The sequence below is a fragment of the Ammospiza nelsoni genome, chromosome 9 (genome assembly GCF_027579445.1).
Source record: "Ammospiza nelsoni isolate bAmmNel1 chromosome 9, bAmmNel1.pri, whole genome shotgun sequence".
Lineage (NCBI taxonomy): Eukaryota > Metazoa > Chordata > Aves > Passeriformes > Passerellidae > Ammospiza > Ammospiza nelsoni.
Window position 1 is genome coordinate 22,470,366 of NC_080641.1, and position 16,161 is coordinate 22,486,526.

Genomic DNA, 16,161 nt, shown 5'->3' on the forward strand with positions numbered 1-16,161 from the left:
AAATCTAAGCATATAACCAGACCTTTTCTGGGGAGGGAAAAAAAGGAAGAAATAAAAGGGGAAAAAAATTAGCCACTTGTACTTGCAATTGAAGAAAATACATAATTTTTTTCATCAAGGTTTCACTTGCATCTTGGCTGTCTTTCTCAAGGAAAGCATCTGATTTTATCCGCTGACAGGGTGTAATGTAACACTGCTGCAGTGAAGCCAGCCACAAAAATGCACTGAAAAGCACAAGTGGTTTAAATAGGGAAATGTTTACAGCAAAGACTTAATCTTGATGGAGCAGGAGATAGCTGCCTTTCCCTTGTCAAAATTAGACTAATTTATAGGTATTTTTGATTGGGAATCGACACCTGTTAAAAGTTGTTCCTATTTATTTCTATGTTTTAATGGAACTGGGAGACTGCATGCAAGATGAATAAAATCTACAGATGCAAATTGCAGAATAAACCCCCAGGGGAAAGAAAAAATCCCCAACCCTAAGAAGAACCACCACCCCCCAAAAAACCCACACCACAAAACAAACAAAAAACCAACATAATTGTTGAGGTTATAAACAACTATAACCTCTTTCTCACCTAGATTGTGTGAAATTTATTCCTTTATGACTCATAAATCATAAGAGAATATTCAAACAAAAACCCAAAACTCAGAATTCACAGAGCTGACTTCCACAAATCTCAATTCCTATGGAGGCTATGACCTAACTGTAAGAGAAACAGAGCTAAATGTGATAGAAAAACCAGTCTGGTACCAGCTGGTGAAAAGTGGAGACTTTCTGACCCCAGGAGAGACCTCTCCATGAGCACAGGAGTGGCTGTGACATGGAGGAAATGCAGAGGCTGACGCCTCCCCCCTCCCGGAGGCTGAGCAGGGCAGGTGGTGCGGGGATGCCGGGACGCCATCGTGTCCCTGCGGGGCAACGTGGCCACAGCAGCTCCATGCTGGCCTCCACCTGCCAGCATCCCTGCAGGGATGTGGGGAGCACACACCCGGGGCTGGGACAGCACTCCCAGGGACAGCCTGCATTTGGGTTTATTCAAACAGCCATGAATGATGCTGTGCCACAAATCTCCATCGTGTAGGTACAAAGTACTGAAACACTGCCTTAATAACTGCATCGGTTTTGACATTTGTACTTTGTACACCAAGGAAATGACAGCCACACTTTCCATTCTGGGCAAGATGACCTCAACACATTTGTATGAGATAAGTATAGATAAGCTGATATTAGATAAGGCAGTGGGATAACACCTCCCTGCCATGCACACAAATGAAATCTTTATAAAAATAGTCCTTTAAATTTGTAATATTAAGCAAAACCACACAGACACACATGCACACAAACACCCCATATATGTGATTAACTGCTCTTTCTTTTCAATAAAATGTGTTTCAAGTCATTTTCCAAAGCTCTAGACTATCTGTTTGAAACAAAAAGGCATCATTTCCATAACTAGCATATTTGGGCTTTTTGAAAACAATTTTCAAAGGATATATTTTTCTAAGAAAACAGATTTACAGTCTACATATTGAGAAAAATATCTTTCAATAATATTACAAGAAGGACTACAGCACTTCATAACTCCATTATATTCAAAGTACCTTATAATAACTAGTCACAGTGGTTTTGGAAAGTAAATACCTGCCTGATAAGTTTACTAGATCTATTACAGTATCTCATTTCAAATGAGACTCCCCTCCCTTACTTCCATGAATGACCTCAACTATTCTGCCATTCCAGCATTTGGAAGACTAAAAATAATAGCAGAATAAGCTGGTTCAGCCGAAAAACAAAAGCCTGTTTAGATTTTCAGGTGATGAATACAATAATTTCAGAAGGCCTCTCTGATTTGTATAAATTCACAGAAAATAATTTATTGTGAGTGACACAGAAAATTAAGTGAACAGACATGTATATATTCAATTACAAAATTGTTCAAATCGGATATGTCCAAAAGAAACCTTTAAAATAATATTTAAAATACTAAATAGCAGTCATGCAAAGCAAGCTGTTTAATAAAAAGCTGCAAATCTTTAAGACTAATAATTTTACAGAGAAACCCACAGTGAGTCGATTACAAAAACAAAGACACCGGCAGTCGATGCAGCTCTGCAGACAAAAAAGGGAAACCTGGTAGATTTTCCCTGATTGTGAAGACGGAACAAAAAACGTCTCAAAAGGGAATAGAAAAGACTTACCATTCATGCTGAAGAGCTAGTTTTCAGAAACATATTGCTCCAAATATTAATCCAACAGTTGATGAAATATGTTAATCTCTACCAAATCAGTGCTTCAATCTCTAAATACACTTACACACTAACCAGAAAGAGAGCACACAGAATCCAGAGAGCTGCTCTTCCTTATGAGCTCCTTGTGATGCAAAAAACTACGAAGCACAAGATACCAGTAGGATATCAAAATCAATATTCAGGACACCGGTATTTGGTTTTGCTCATTAACTACTACTGTTCTGACCAATGCTACCTATTCATGTCTAAAGCAACTCAAAATGGCAGGGGAAAAAAGCATGCAAACACCAGGAGGGTTTAAGATGTTCTCAATTATATCAAGCACTGGTTGTTTCCATGGCAACCTTAGACCAGAATTATCTGTTGACTTGTACCCAACTAGTAGTTATGCTAAAGCTTTAAGCAATTCATACAGTATGCTCTGTACATTATTTCATATTTAACATGCGTTTTTCTCTCTCTACACACACATATACAAGTAACTATTCTGCTAAATCTCTATAAATCATTCTACTGTATTTGGAAGTATACTAGTATTATTTTGAATCAGAGATCAAATCATATTCTTTTGATTGTTTATCACCCATCCACTTTCAATTTAGAGACTATGAAGATGGCAGATGCACTAGTGGTGACCCTTCTGACCATTTCAGGTATCCAAGTTGTTGATATTCTTATGCAGATTTGGAAAACACTTATTGGTTCAAGAATATAAGACACACTGATCTTACTGTCACTACATTCAAAATCAAGCAACCTCGTTCTCCTTTCCTTTCGCATTTCAGTTTTTGAAAGAGCAACAAGCAACTAAGAAAACAAAGCAAAAACCAAAATGTAGGTTCCATATATTTGCAAGTGGCCACAGTCAAGACTTCTAAACAAAGAACGAAATGCATCGTTCTGATAGCTCCCATCATGTCCCTTTCACCCTTGGGCAGTGCAGCACAACTGACTTGGTCACCAGTTCAGGCTGTACCATCACATGTGTGCTCAGGCAACTTTTTAAAACAGATTTCAAGGCCTGTGGTGCCCAGTCACCTCTGCCCTACTGGACTCTGAGGACATTACAAAACACATTAATTTCATGCATCAACCAAGTATCCAAGGTAAGTTGGAGAAACCGTATGCTTATATATCAAAATAACAAAGCAAAGATGTTAAGTTTCAAACCCAACCACTGAAAATCCCCAAAGGCCATAGACCACATGGTAATTTATTCAAATCATAACACTGACAACAGCACTAACAACCAAAGTCCACCCAAACAAGCTCCTTCCCCTTCAGCAACCCCAGAGCTTCTGCAGAAACCACTTGTAAAAGAAACAGACCTGCTATTGTATTTCATTACACCAGAAGATACAAATACATCCACTTCCTTTTCATATGGTTTCTACCTGAAACAAACAAAAACTCTGAGAAGTCGCTTTGCAATTTTTTTTTTCAGGAATGAGAGTGTTTTTGCCTTGAACTTCAATAGTTATTCATGCTGTCTGCTAAGTAGCTTCACCTAAAACTTTACACTAACATTACTAAGTTGCAGTGATATTGAAAGAATAGTTGAGAATATTCAAACATCCTTCTAAGACAAACCACCGGCATGTTTCCAAAACACTGCTTATTAATTAAACTTTCTGGGAAATTAATCTACAAGCTGAATTCAGTGACTCTAGGCAATTCTAAGACAATGCACTCTTGGATATAAAAACCCCCCACAACAAAACAAAACGACCCCCAAACAAACAAACCAACCAAAATGAAATTAACAAAAAAACCCAAACACCTTGTTTCTCTTTCATGTTTTACAAACTATTTTCAGTGATTATGGATTTTTCTGAAGATCTAATTAGAAGTCAGGAGTAGACAGAAATACTTCCTCCACTGTAATCCCTTTTCTTCTCTATCAGTCTGACTTCAGTGGTAGCAAAATGAGAACCTTTAAATGTGAACTCAGTGCATGGGTACCTACAGTAATTTATATTATTACTTTTTAAAAATAATCTAGAGATTGAAGGTAGAGTTTAAGGATGAAGATTCAGAATTTCATCCCAAAACCAAAGCTACATAGTCACCCACCATTCAGTTACCAGCTCAGCAACTTCAGCTCAGAAAACTGCATGCAACTGTTCTGCTTAATTACGACTTAAAATAGCACAGAACAGCCATTTTCTGCATGTTTATCAAGAGACACGACAGTCCATTTCCTCATCAAACATGTCACACTAGGAAGCCTGCCTTATGAAGAGGGGAAGAAAGTAAGAGACTTGTACAAAACAGGTCGCAATTTGTGAGTGTCACTAGGTCATTACCATGTTTTTTTCTTCATGTTATATAAACAAAAATGCTTCAGTGTTTTTTCAAACAGCTATTTACATAAAAAAGAGCTTCTTCATAAACACAAGTATGTGCCTATTTTTACCAAGCTGAAAATATTATGGAGAAGTGAAAGCTCAGAATTTATGCACTTTCATCAGTTATCTTCCCAACAAAACGAGTCAATTCTTCCTGTCTCATTTGGGAGACCTAGATTTAATCTATTTTAGATCACTGCATTAACACCTTTTTGTTTCCATGTTTACGGCTTATCCTCTGAGAATAGATTCACTCCCTACTCATAAAATATTTTAAATTTCAAGTAAGAAGTATAAATGCTGATTTTTTTCATGGCAATACTGTGATGCTGAAAATTTCCAACATGGCCTATCTTCAACTGAAATAATTGTGCTATCTCAAATCCATCAATGAATCTGAAATTTGGAACAAAATTATCATAAATTACCATATTGTAACATTTTAAAATGAGTATTTAACCAGAGACAAGAATTGCTTTGCAAAATACTACACAGCTTTAAAGTTAAAAGGAAAATCAAACGTCAATTTATTTATATTGTGATTTTTTGAAATCTCTTTCATTACTCAAAATACAACCATGGAAAATATGAATCCATACAAATAATACTGTAAACTGTTCACTAATTAAGAAATTAATTAGCTAATCCGTATTCCCACACTAAGCTAATATGTAATAGTTAAAAATCAAACACAATTTTATATTGTTTACCACTACATAGAACATTTCTGATGTATATATCCCTTAAAATACAACTATGAATGATGAAAAATCCCTTTAATTAGAATTTTAATCTGCACAGCAGTGTCTGCCTATTTTGAAGTTTAAATATTCTAGTCTTTAGTTAGTCTTCTACTTCTGCTGAACTCACTGATTTAATTTGAAAATAAGTAATTTAGAAGTAAGAACTGGGGTGGGTGCTTGCCAAAACAAGTCAACTGTGCTTTGAAAGAAAAAGGAATGCGTGATAAATTCTCCTGCCAGCCACCAGTCCATAAACCAGCCCCCATCTTCCCCTGCCTGATGCAATATGCTCTTCTTCCCATTAATACCTTTAGGTAACAAATTACAAAACTGCCCCAGAACCTATCACACAGCAGTGTTCACACTTCATTCACGAGGCAAACTGAAGAGCAACTACCTATAAAAGAAACCAACCCCTCCCCACACTTACTTGATGCATCCCACTGGGCAGTGTACTCAGAGCACTGCTGGCTCTCATTTTCCAGAGCCTCTCTCTGCTCATGCGCACCATTCTTGGAGTGCCTATGGAAGAGGCGGTTAGCAAACCCTTCCAGTCTCTGCAGCGCCGTGGCCGTGCCCTGGCTGCCAGGGACCTCCTTGTGCCCTGCCATCTACCACACCAGGGACTCACAAAAGCAAAAGAGAAAACATCTAAAGGGAGCTGGACGCCCCAGCGCCACTAAGAGCTGTGCATGTGCCGAGCTTCCTGCCTGCAGTGTTTGCTAACCACGACTCTCTTCTACTTCCTGTTAAGGAAAGCTCTATGATGTACTGAGCTCTATGATGTACTGGTTTGTACAGTGAAAAGTTTCTTTTCATGTAAATTGAAAAGTGTTTTGTTTTTTAGAAAACAAACAAGCAATAATTTCTCTAGTATGTATTCTCATTGCTTTTAACGCATTAAACTTCATACTTAAGTATACATTTTATGTTAGAGGACTACAAACAAGCCGTTTAGAAGTAAAGATCAGAAAGTAGATAGGTAATTTTTTCATTTACCACAACCACACGTGAAAAAAACCAAAAGTAACTATTCTGCAGTTCCTCTCCTGTTATTAAGATGGAGTACCACATCATCACAGCAACATATCCAGCTGGAATCTAATCTTGAGTAATCTCATGCTTTCAACTAATCAACTTCCTAAGCAAGGAAGTTACTGAACAAACTTATGTTATTACTGGAGGAAGAAAAACCATATTATTTTCTTCCTTTGTGGATAAAATCAGTGAAGAAGTTGAATTCTATCGCACATTTAAACACAACTGCATTGTACTTTTTCAAACTGGGTTCTACTTATTCTGCGAATGAACCAAACACATTTACATTTTGCTGATAAGATTTCATTCTTTCACAAGAAATCTTAGTATTTTCAACTGTGGAGTAAGTCTAGAAAGTGTAACTTTTAATGGCACAAAATATAAGGAAAAGAAACTGAAAGCTGTATTTAACACTATAATTATTTGCAAGTTATGTAATTTTGCATGCTTACAATGGGTAATACTAAATATTCGTTTTTGTGAAAATGGAAACACATCTATTTCTGCACATCTACAATGTGGCTTTTTAAAACTTTAGGCTATTCTTAAGAAAGACTGAAATATGTTTTCCACAATCTGTCTCCTGTCTTACAGTCAACACGTGTTAAAGACATACCTCTCATTTTTCACCACCATACTTCTCACTGCATAGTTTTCAAATGTCAGCAGATACCCACCCTTGGCCATTATATAACCATTTCATAACAGCCCTGTGTCTCAGAAAAAAACCCCATGCTGACAAACTGCCCATGACAGTGATAAAACAATAAAAATGCCAACAGACAGATTTTACAAATTTGGCTACATTCTTCCTCATGGGCACTGCTACACTTGTGATTTGCCTCAGCCAGCACAACCCATTACATTTCTAGACTCTACACAAAGCCCAGGAATGCCCTGTGCTTGCAGGCTCCAGATACTTTGGAAATGTAACTTCTTTCTCCAGCCCCTGGTCAAAATTTGGAACCAACTGTTGAGGTGCCTACATTCTGCACAGCCATCTGACAATTCGGGTAATCATCAGCTATTGCAGAGGTGCCCAGGCTGCTCCTTCATCAGGGTCTGGCGCTGCAACCTTCCCTGGAGGCCACCTCATGCCTTCCAGCCTTTCACCTGCTCTGTTCCAAGGCCAATTATGACATCCAGAACATCCCATTGGTTCAAGGCTCTCTGCTAGAAACAGGACGTAGTGAAGATCATGAGGATCTGTTTGCCTTACCAGGGGTCACAAACGGGCAGAGGGGATATATTCCATGCCATATATAACCCAACACAGAGCAAGGCCATGCTACTCCCACACAACAATACAGAAATTATTTAAGACAACATCAAGATGCTTATTCCATGCATGGTGATCTTTCTGGAGCTGAAGAGCCTCTCTGGAATTGTACAGATGTGCTCCCCCTGCAGCTCACCACAAGTCCTTGGGCACTGGAAGATTCTTTCCAAGAGACTCATATTCTCTCTAACCTTGGCTGTTTTGTCCAGTAAACAAAGCTACCTGGTATGATGGTGTGCTTGTCTCTCTGCTCTCCCACGGTTCTGAGCCATTACACTGCTGATGTTTTATCATGCACACAGCTCTTCAACTAAACCATTTTGTTTCCCTGATCTGAAAGACAGTAATTTACAAAATTCACATTACTTAAGTTCCAGTCTGCCAGCCATGTCGAGTCTATGGAGAGATGTGGAAACTGCCACAGATCAACTCTGCCCATCAAAATTCAGGGCACTTAATGCACCCAAATGTCTAGCCTGGACACTTGAGGCAGGGATCAAAATAAGAATTGTCAATACTCATACTCTGACATCACAGAAGTGGTTTAAGTGAAAACATGTTACTGAAAAGGAATTCTTAGAAGAAATCCTAAGAGAAAGCCTGAATTTGCCAGAATTTTAAGAACGTCTGCCAGTGTATGGTTACAGAAGTTTCTGCACACATAAAACATGAAAAGAAAGTGCTGGTAACATTTTCACAGATAGTAATACACTTTTCTAATCTAGGAAATTCTTGGCATTGATTGGCATTGCCCAATGACAGTACAAAAAGCTACCACACAAACATCTCATATGGCTTTCAATGTCTCCAAATGAAGTCCATGATTTTTAAAGATGGAACTTCCAATTCCTGTTTACTTAATCTTTCATCTTATTGACACACTGATCTTCCAATTAATTATTACATCAAGTAAATTGTATGCTATATAGGAAGAACAGCATGCAAGAGACAATCTGAAATTCCTGTTCTGTAAGAGATAAACTTCCAATTTCTTGCAGCCAAAGTCAACACTGAAATGTTGATTTTCTTTAGAAATTTTACTTTTGCTATCTTCTGACCACCAAATCTTGGCAAAATTTTAAAACACAGTCAAAAACTCAGAGCAGTAACATTCGACAAGTAACATAAAACTGAGACATGCAACTCTGAATTTGAACATTGCATGTGCAAATTCTGGTATTTTCATAAACAGTATTTCAGCAAAAATGCTCCCCCAATTTTATAAAAAGCAACACCAGGATGTGTTAGCCCAAGTACAAGGGCTAACATAGTGGTCCTCCAAGCTGAAAAAGGCAACAAAGCCATTTACACTTCTCCTGATGGCCAATCTATTGGTTGGGCAGATTTCCCAGGGGCTGATGCCCTGTGGCATGTTACAACACACAGCACTATAACCCAGCCATAGATCTTCCAGCTCCTTGCTGAAAAATAATCGACCAGGTAGCTACATGGACAATTTATTTTTAATAATCCCTGCTAAAACAGTATTTCTCAATTTCTAAGAAGAAACTCTACTGTACCAGTCAAGCCTTAAAAATGAAGGATTAAGAATGAGAGAAGACTCCTCTCCTCAAAGGACCCAGATGGTTGAGTAACAGCATGTTACCATGTGTTGTAACTTTACTTGGAAATCGTCTGAAATATTTTTAAAGGATAATGTGTGCATTTTTCTATGTGCAGGCAAAGCAGGACTGTACAAATAACACCATTCTCTAGTGTTTAATGAAGGTTAACCCTGAGAATCTTGCAATCAAGAAAAAGAGTTTTTAAGACAACTAAATCTATTCCTTAACAGGACTTAGAAAAATGGGTTTACAATACAAACCAAACTTCAGATCACCTACAGCTAAATAAAATTTAGGCTTTAATTCCATATCTTGAAATAATATTTTTCTGGTTCCATCTTCTAGTTCTCAAAATAAAAATACTATTTTCTATCTTCTTTTACATATGAAACATTATTTGAAACGGAAATATTTCTTTTTTTCACAGGAAGCCTCTATCTGTATTAAATAGACATACTGCAACAGTTTCTGCTTTTTTTTTTAATCAATGGAAAAAATAACTTAAACCTTATAAATGACTAATGAAGAACTTATTTTTCCTAGAGGTTAAAGAAAGTTTGCTTATTTGCTTTAAAAATTGATGACTTGATGAAACACATCTTCTCATTTATGCATCAGTTATTTCAAAAATTAAAGAAAAAATCCATCTTCAGCATTTTTTATTTATTACAAAAGGAATGAGCAATTACTTGATACAAAGCATTAGTGAGGATTCCTCCATTTTTAAGAGCTTGGGGATCTTGCCAAATTTTGCTTGTCTCTTACTGACCAATAAAGTATTTCTAAGTTGAAAGACACAGCCAACACATTTCATAAAAAGAAAATAATTTAAGTGATGAATTTTGAATTTGGAAATAAAAAAAGTTTCTAAGTATTGAATTATTCTCAAAATTTTTACATGATTTATACAAAAAAACCTAGAGTGTCTGTGCTATAAGCCTTAGGCAATATGTGTGGTATTTTTCTAGTTGTTAGATAAACCTTGAGAGAAAATGATGTAAAACAAAGTATACAGATAGCCCTTTTGTAACTTAAAAACCCCCTTCATTTTCATCCGAAATTATGTAATTGAACACAATCCATTTTGAGTCTTGCCAGGCATGCATATTTCAGAAGGAATTATGGGTAGAGAGACAAAAAAAGGCTCTTGAAAAAGCAGATGTGTTTTGATTTTCACTGTACATCCAGCACTATTCCACTGGGTTGCATTTCTTCTTAAACACACGGAAGGAGGAGCAGTATTTGCTCACAGCTTACAGCTTTGATGGCTCTCCATTTTGAAACAAAGATTTTTCAAAACGTACATAACGAAAATAAACACAATCAGCAACCTCATTGTTTAATATAACACAAGAAAGCAAACCCATCCCGGTTCAGTGTGCCTGTGTGCCTACATTTTTCCTAACAAGGTTAACCCTTCCTAGAGAGTCCCTGCGAGAGCTGCACCGAGGCTGGGACTGCAGCACCGCTATAAATAGGAGCGCCGGGAGGAAGTTGTTGCTATGGAAACGCCAGTCCGAGTTCTATTTTCACTCCATAGGTCTCTACTGGCATCTACTGTACACCAGTTTAACTGCAGCACACATTCAAAACCTTCTCATCAGGAAGCATTCATTTAAGCTCACAGGGTCAAACAGCATTGTTTGCTTGTTAATCATGATGATACAAAATGAATTAAAAAAATAAGCGAGAACTTGGAGTAAAAAAAGAAATAAAAATGTCAAATTCAGCATCTGATTTTTCATATGTAGGCTAAAAGTTCTTACTTTTCCCATCAGTTTTCTTGTCATAATTTGACGAATTCACCATCTCAGATGTTGTGATTCATGTATGTGCTGTGCACACATACCATGGCAGCAGATTAAGTTTCCTCATTTCTACCAACACATTATCTGGTCTTTTTGGAATCAAATACCTTGTAGTCACAGTCCCACATCTAGCCCTGACAATAAAGGGACAGAGAACTCTCTCAGTACAGAAGGCAGATCTTCAACAAAACTGTCCAGTTTGCCAAAGACAACTGGATTTCTCCCCCAAGAGACCTTGCCCCATGCTTGTCTCACAGCTCCCTTCAAGGTGCTGTGCTCACTGATGCTGGCCAGTACAACAGCAGAGACTGCAAGATGGGTGTTGGCAGAATGTGAATAAAAATTACCCAATTGCTTCACAGTAAAACAAAGGTTAGCCAGCAACCATCTTTGAAACAGCTGCTTTCACATAAGTACAGGAGATCTGAAAGTACTGGCGAGATCTGCTTGGTGTCCATGCCCTTCCAAATCACACACATTGCTCAATAACCTTCTGTAGTTACTTGCTAGCTCAATTTATGATAGCCTGACAGCCAATCAGAAGTTTTGTATTGTTACTTTGCAGCAAAAGAGAAAGTATCTATGTAAGTGGTATTTGTTGTATTTACACAAAATAGTAAGCTACCAGGAGTAAGCTGTTTCTGCTTTTGGATCACTGAGGTCTAGAAAAAAAATGTAAGTATGTGGACTTTTAAAATTAAAACCCAAGGTTAAATTGTCAAGCAATTTAGCATGAACTCAGTTGCTCTCCCTCTCTGAAAAACCTAACAGCAAATAAAGGTTTTGGTCCACCTAATTTACATCAAACTAAGTACTACTGTTGATTAACATTGAGCATTAATGGGTTATTGATCCAAAATGAGTAAGATGAAGTTCTTGAATTAGAAGAACCATGCAGACAGTTTGCTCAGAATCTGACTGGGCCCAAGGAGAAGCTCTCTGCTTCCATCCTGGCCCTTCTCCATCAGAACAAGGACGCTGAAGTTCTGCCTTTCACAGGAACCACAAAGGCTCCTGCAGGTGCAAAGCTGCTGTTGAAAGAATCTTGGCTACAGGAAGCTTTGGGTAGAGGAGCTCTCCTTTTTCCAAAATCTACAGGCTTGGTCTATCCTTCCTTGGTTTAGCTACTGAGCTAAAGGAACTTGTAAGGAATTGCCCCATATGAGGCACACTTAGGTTCAAAAACTCCTTCCTAGGACTCATTAAGCATTATTTGTCATGAATCAGAGTGCCACGCATCATAAATTATTATAAACTCTGAGAGATCTGGAGTCATATTTACAGATAATTTTGATGCAGGATAATGGGAGGAAGTAAGAGAAAGAACAGCAGTAAAATGTTCACCTAAACTGAAGTTTTGTAGGCAAAAATTATTCACAATATTAGCAGCTAGACTTCACTATCAGATCTGTACTGCACAGTAAAAGACCAGAATGCTAAATACTAGAGCAACCAGAGACATTTTAGTAACACTTTCAGGAAGCCAATCTGCATTTTAAATCACCAGCACACTTCCTAGGGGAAAAAAATAACCCAAACCAAATGACTCCACCTTGAGCAAAGTATTTTAAATTCATACCTTTGTTTTCCTTCCAAAACTGGAACGTTCCTTGATTATATGACACTTAGGTTCAATTAGAAAAATATCCAAATAAGGAAGAAAGCTAACCCAAAGTAACTCTATTAAAAGGGATAGTGCTTTTTCATAGACTGAAGGAGCACGGAGTGCAAATTAGAATACAGTAGTGGCTTTCATAAAGTACAGTCTGAAGCACAAAACATTTGGCCAAGTGCTGCAGAGATGCACTCCCCACTACACAGCCCCTGTACTGCAGTGCCCCACCAGACTGCAGGCTGCCCTAGAGGGTCCTGCTCCCTCCTCTCCCACCAGCCTGCTCTGCTTCAGATACCCCAGAGCACAGAGGAACAAGTGAAGCACTCGCTGTCCCCCAGAGCAGCTAGAGTGGAACATGGGCATTAAGCCCTGAAAAGTACAGGGGATGCTGCTGGCCACAGGACAAGAGGCTGCAGAACATCTAAGAGGGCATTTCAGAGCTCACCAAACACACCTTGTGCTAAGTGAGGGGAATCTCAACTACAGCAACTTGCAGGACTGCAGAGGCATCAGAAGCACAGCTCAGAAAACAAGATTTATCTATATACTGAGGTTAATTACACCGTGTTTACAAAATATATGTTAGTCTGCACTTAAATGGAGTAACAAATGCCATCTGCTGGTTTAAGACCAAACAAAGCATGAGGTAAAAAAACTATAACACTGAACAGAAAATTTTAGAAGTACTTGGTCATTAATTTGTAATGTGTTGCACAAGCACAACTGAATATCTCATATTTTTTAGAGGGGAAATAATTCACACACCAACCTTCTAATTACTGGCTATTTTTCTTAGTGAAGCAGCAATGAAGGTTACAGATTGTACTTTTTTCCCTATTTGTGGAGGGTTTTAATTTAAAAATGTTAATTTATATTGCGTTTATTTCACATAAGGTGAATTTGTTTATTATTAGTCTGAATATATTGGTAAATAGTATTTACATTTGAATATAACAGAAATAATTCATGAAGTTAAAAAAAATCTTAAAATTAAACATTTGCCTTTGGCTCTTTATGAAATGTGTTTACCAGTAAGCAACAGGCACTTTGCTTCTCAGTCCACATCACCTTGTGGCATTCCCAAGTTTTACTTTACAACAAATGCCAAAACAACTAAAACTTGGACAGGCAGAGTGGTCAAAAGATATCTTTCACTCTTCTATTTACAAAGAATGAGATAAATATCATGACTACAAGTATATTTAATTTGGTTTTATGTTTGTTTTAAAGCATAGGAAAGTAGGAAGCACGTTCCAGGAAAGAAATACTACAAGATTAAATGCAGTGTTTCTTTTCTTTTTTGTGGATAAATTTCAACAATCTTTGTACTTCTCTGAACAACTGTTTGAACAAAGTCAAACAATTCACACGGCATGCTAGCTCCACATGCAATATGAATATCACAAAGATATAATTCCTTAATATTGTATCCTCAACCTTTCAATTGTATTTTTCCTTTTAAAGCATCATGATCAAAGGTTTTTTTAAAAAAAGATCAAAAGAAACTAGAGGTTCCTTTACCAGCTTAGAGAGAAAAAGTTACAAGCTGTGCTACACATAACATTTTTTCTTATTTTAATGGAAAATGAGTGCTTGATAATACATAACAGTTTTATTCTGAGAAGTTTAACAATTCTGCATTTTGTTTAAAAAGCAAATATTTTCTTTCTAAGAAACAGGTTTTTGTTATGCCGGCTACTTGTAATAGAGCTGACTCCCTTATATTTCACAAAGAATAAACTTTTCCACAGTAACACTATTTAAATAAAGAAATAATTTTAAGTGTAATATAAACTTTTTAGTGACAGGTTAACCTCAGTAAATCACCCTGAAGCTACTTTTTAATTAGATACAAGAACATCCATTAGTTGAAATTGTATTTACCTTTGATTTTCTCTAAAGAGAAATAAGAGCAAAGAGTAATTAAAAACGCATTCTGAAAATCACTGTTTCTACTGTGAATTGCCACTAAAAGCATCTTCTCAAAGCAGTGCCAATCAAGCCCATACCCTCCTGAACAAGGATACTGTGACCCTTCTGTGCCACCGTGTGTTTCAGTGCCCACCTCCACTGCAGACTGCACACAGGGACAGCAGATCCTTTCCAGATCCAGCAGATCCATCTAGGGCCTTCCTGCTAATACCTGGCAGTGGTCACACCATAGGATAGGCCATCTTAATCATGATTACTCCAGAATAAAGAAAATGTTTTGACTATTCCCATTTTGAATGGGTGAAGTCTATCTCATGATAGCATTGTACAGGCCCTTTGTATTTCTGGGAAATAAGAATCTCTCTAATTTAGCAGAGCTTGAAGATATCTTTTGAGTTTTTACCTTAATTTACTTGAACCATTTTGAAAAAAAATGCTTAAAAGTTTGTAACTAGCCAGAGGCTTCATTTCTTCCTGCTGGAAGAACAAACATGTTTCACTGGGAGCCAGTCTCAGATGCTCACAGCTCTTCCTAACAAGCTCAATACAGAATTGTTATTTCTGGGAGTCACATGGCATGTGGGAAGGTTCTGGTTTTCTTCCAATTCCTCTCAAGTTAAAATCTACCCAAGAAAGCTGCCAACTGCCAAAATGAGGTAACAGTTGCACTACATTGGGCAATTTTTCTAAACTTATTTCCACTATAAGATTCACCTTCCTCCACTCTAGGGAGGGTGGGTGGAAGGAAACACATGGCATCCCATTTAAGTGAAGTATCAAAATAATGAACTTCGTAATTGCAGTAACTGAGCCCTCTTCTCACCTTTTTAATACAATAAAAAAAAGAGCCCAGCACTTAAACTACAAGAAATAAAAGCCTAAATGAATAGTTATCTGAAGTGAAAATGAGTGCTTACATATTATTATTAGGTAACATATGACATTTGCATTCCTTTGTCTGTGAAGTTGACACTTTCAGAAGAAAATATCAGCTTCATTTATGAGCCAAATAAGGCAAATATTATTGCAATTTTTGAAAACACTGCTGATACATGATTTTTCTGTAAAGTTGTGCAAGGCTAACAATGCATTTATGCATTGCTGGAAAACTTGCAGCCTCATTGCCATTCATGTTGAAACACCAAGTTTATCTTCCTTCCTTGCTCTGAGGAAAACGGGTACATATATACTCACTCGAAGAAACAGGAAAGAAAGGGTGATATTCTGGGTACAAGTTTTGTTCTACTTAAAGCAACCAGCTCAAGGAATATAGATAAGAAAAGCATACTTTCAGAAGAACTGCAAACAAAACTATAACTAACTACCCTAATAACAAAATGCTTGCACTCACCTAGAATAGGTATGAAAATAGCAGGGCAGGAAACTCAGCATGAACCTTTAACTCTTCTCCTTTTCTACAAAGACAAATTCTTCTCAATACTAATAAAAATGCAATTCATGTCTCTAGGTAAATATTTTAATATTTAAAATATTTACTTAGAAAATCATATATGAACATCATTACATTAATATATATACTACACAGTATTCCAAAAAACTTCCCCTCCTCCTTCCTC

General features: G+C 37.2%; 1 protein-coding gene across 3 annotated transcripts in view; it reads right to left on the bottom strand.

Moving 5' to 3' along the window:
• The window catches only part of PRKACB (protein kinase cAMP-activated catalytic subunit beta), a 64,599-nt gene that overhangs the window by 27,456 nt on the left and 20,982 nt on the right, over positions 1–16,161 (bottom strand). The window contains exon 1 of one of the 3 annotated variants that reach the window (XM_059478239.1): positions 5,778–5,996. The exons of 1 other annotated variant lie outside the window; for it this stretch is intronic. In XM_059478239.1, the coding sequence (XP_059334222.1) occupies positions 5,778–5,958 (181 nt within the window). In that variant the 5' untranslated portion in view covers positions 5,959–5,996. Of the gene's footprint in view, positions 1–2,205; positions 2,511–5,777; positions 5,997–16,161 lie in introns of those variants that run through there. One more of the 3 variants, XM_059478241.1, reaches the window with a different exon arrangement.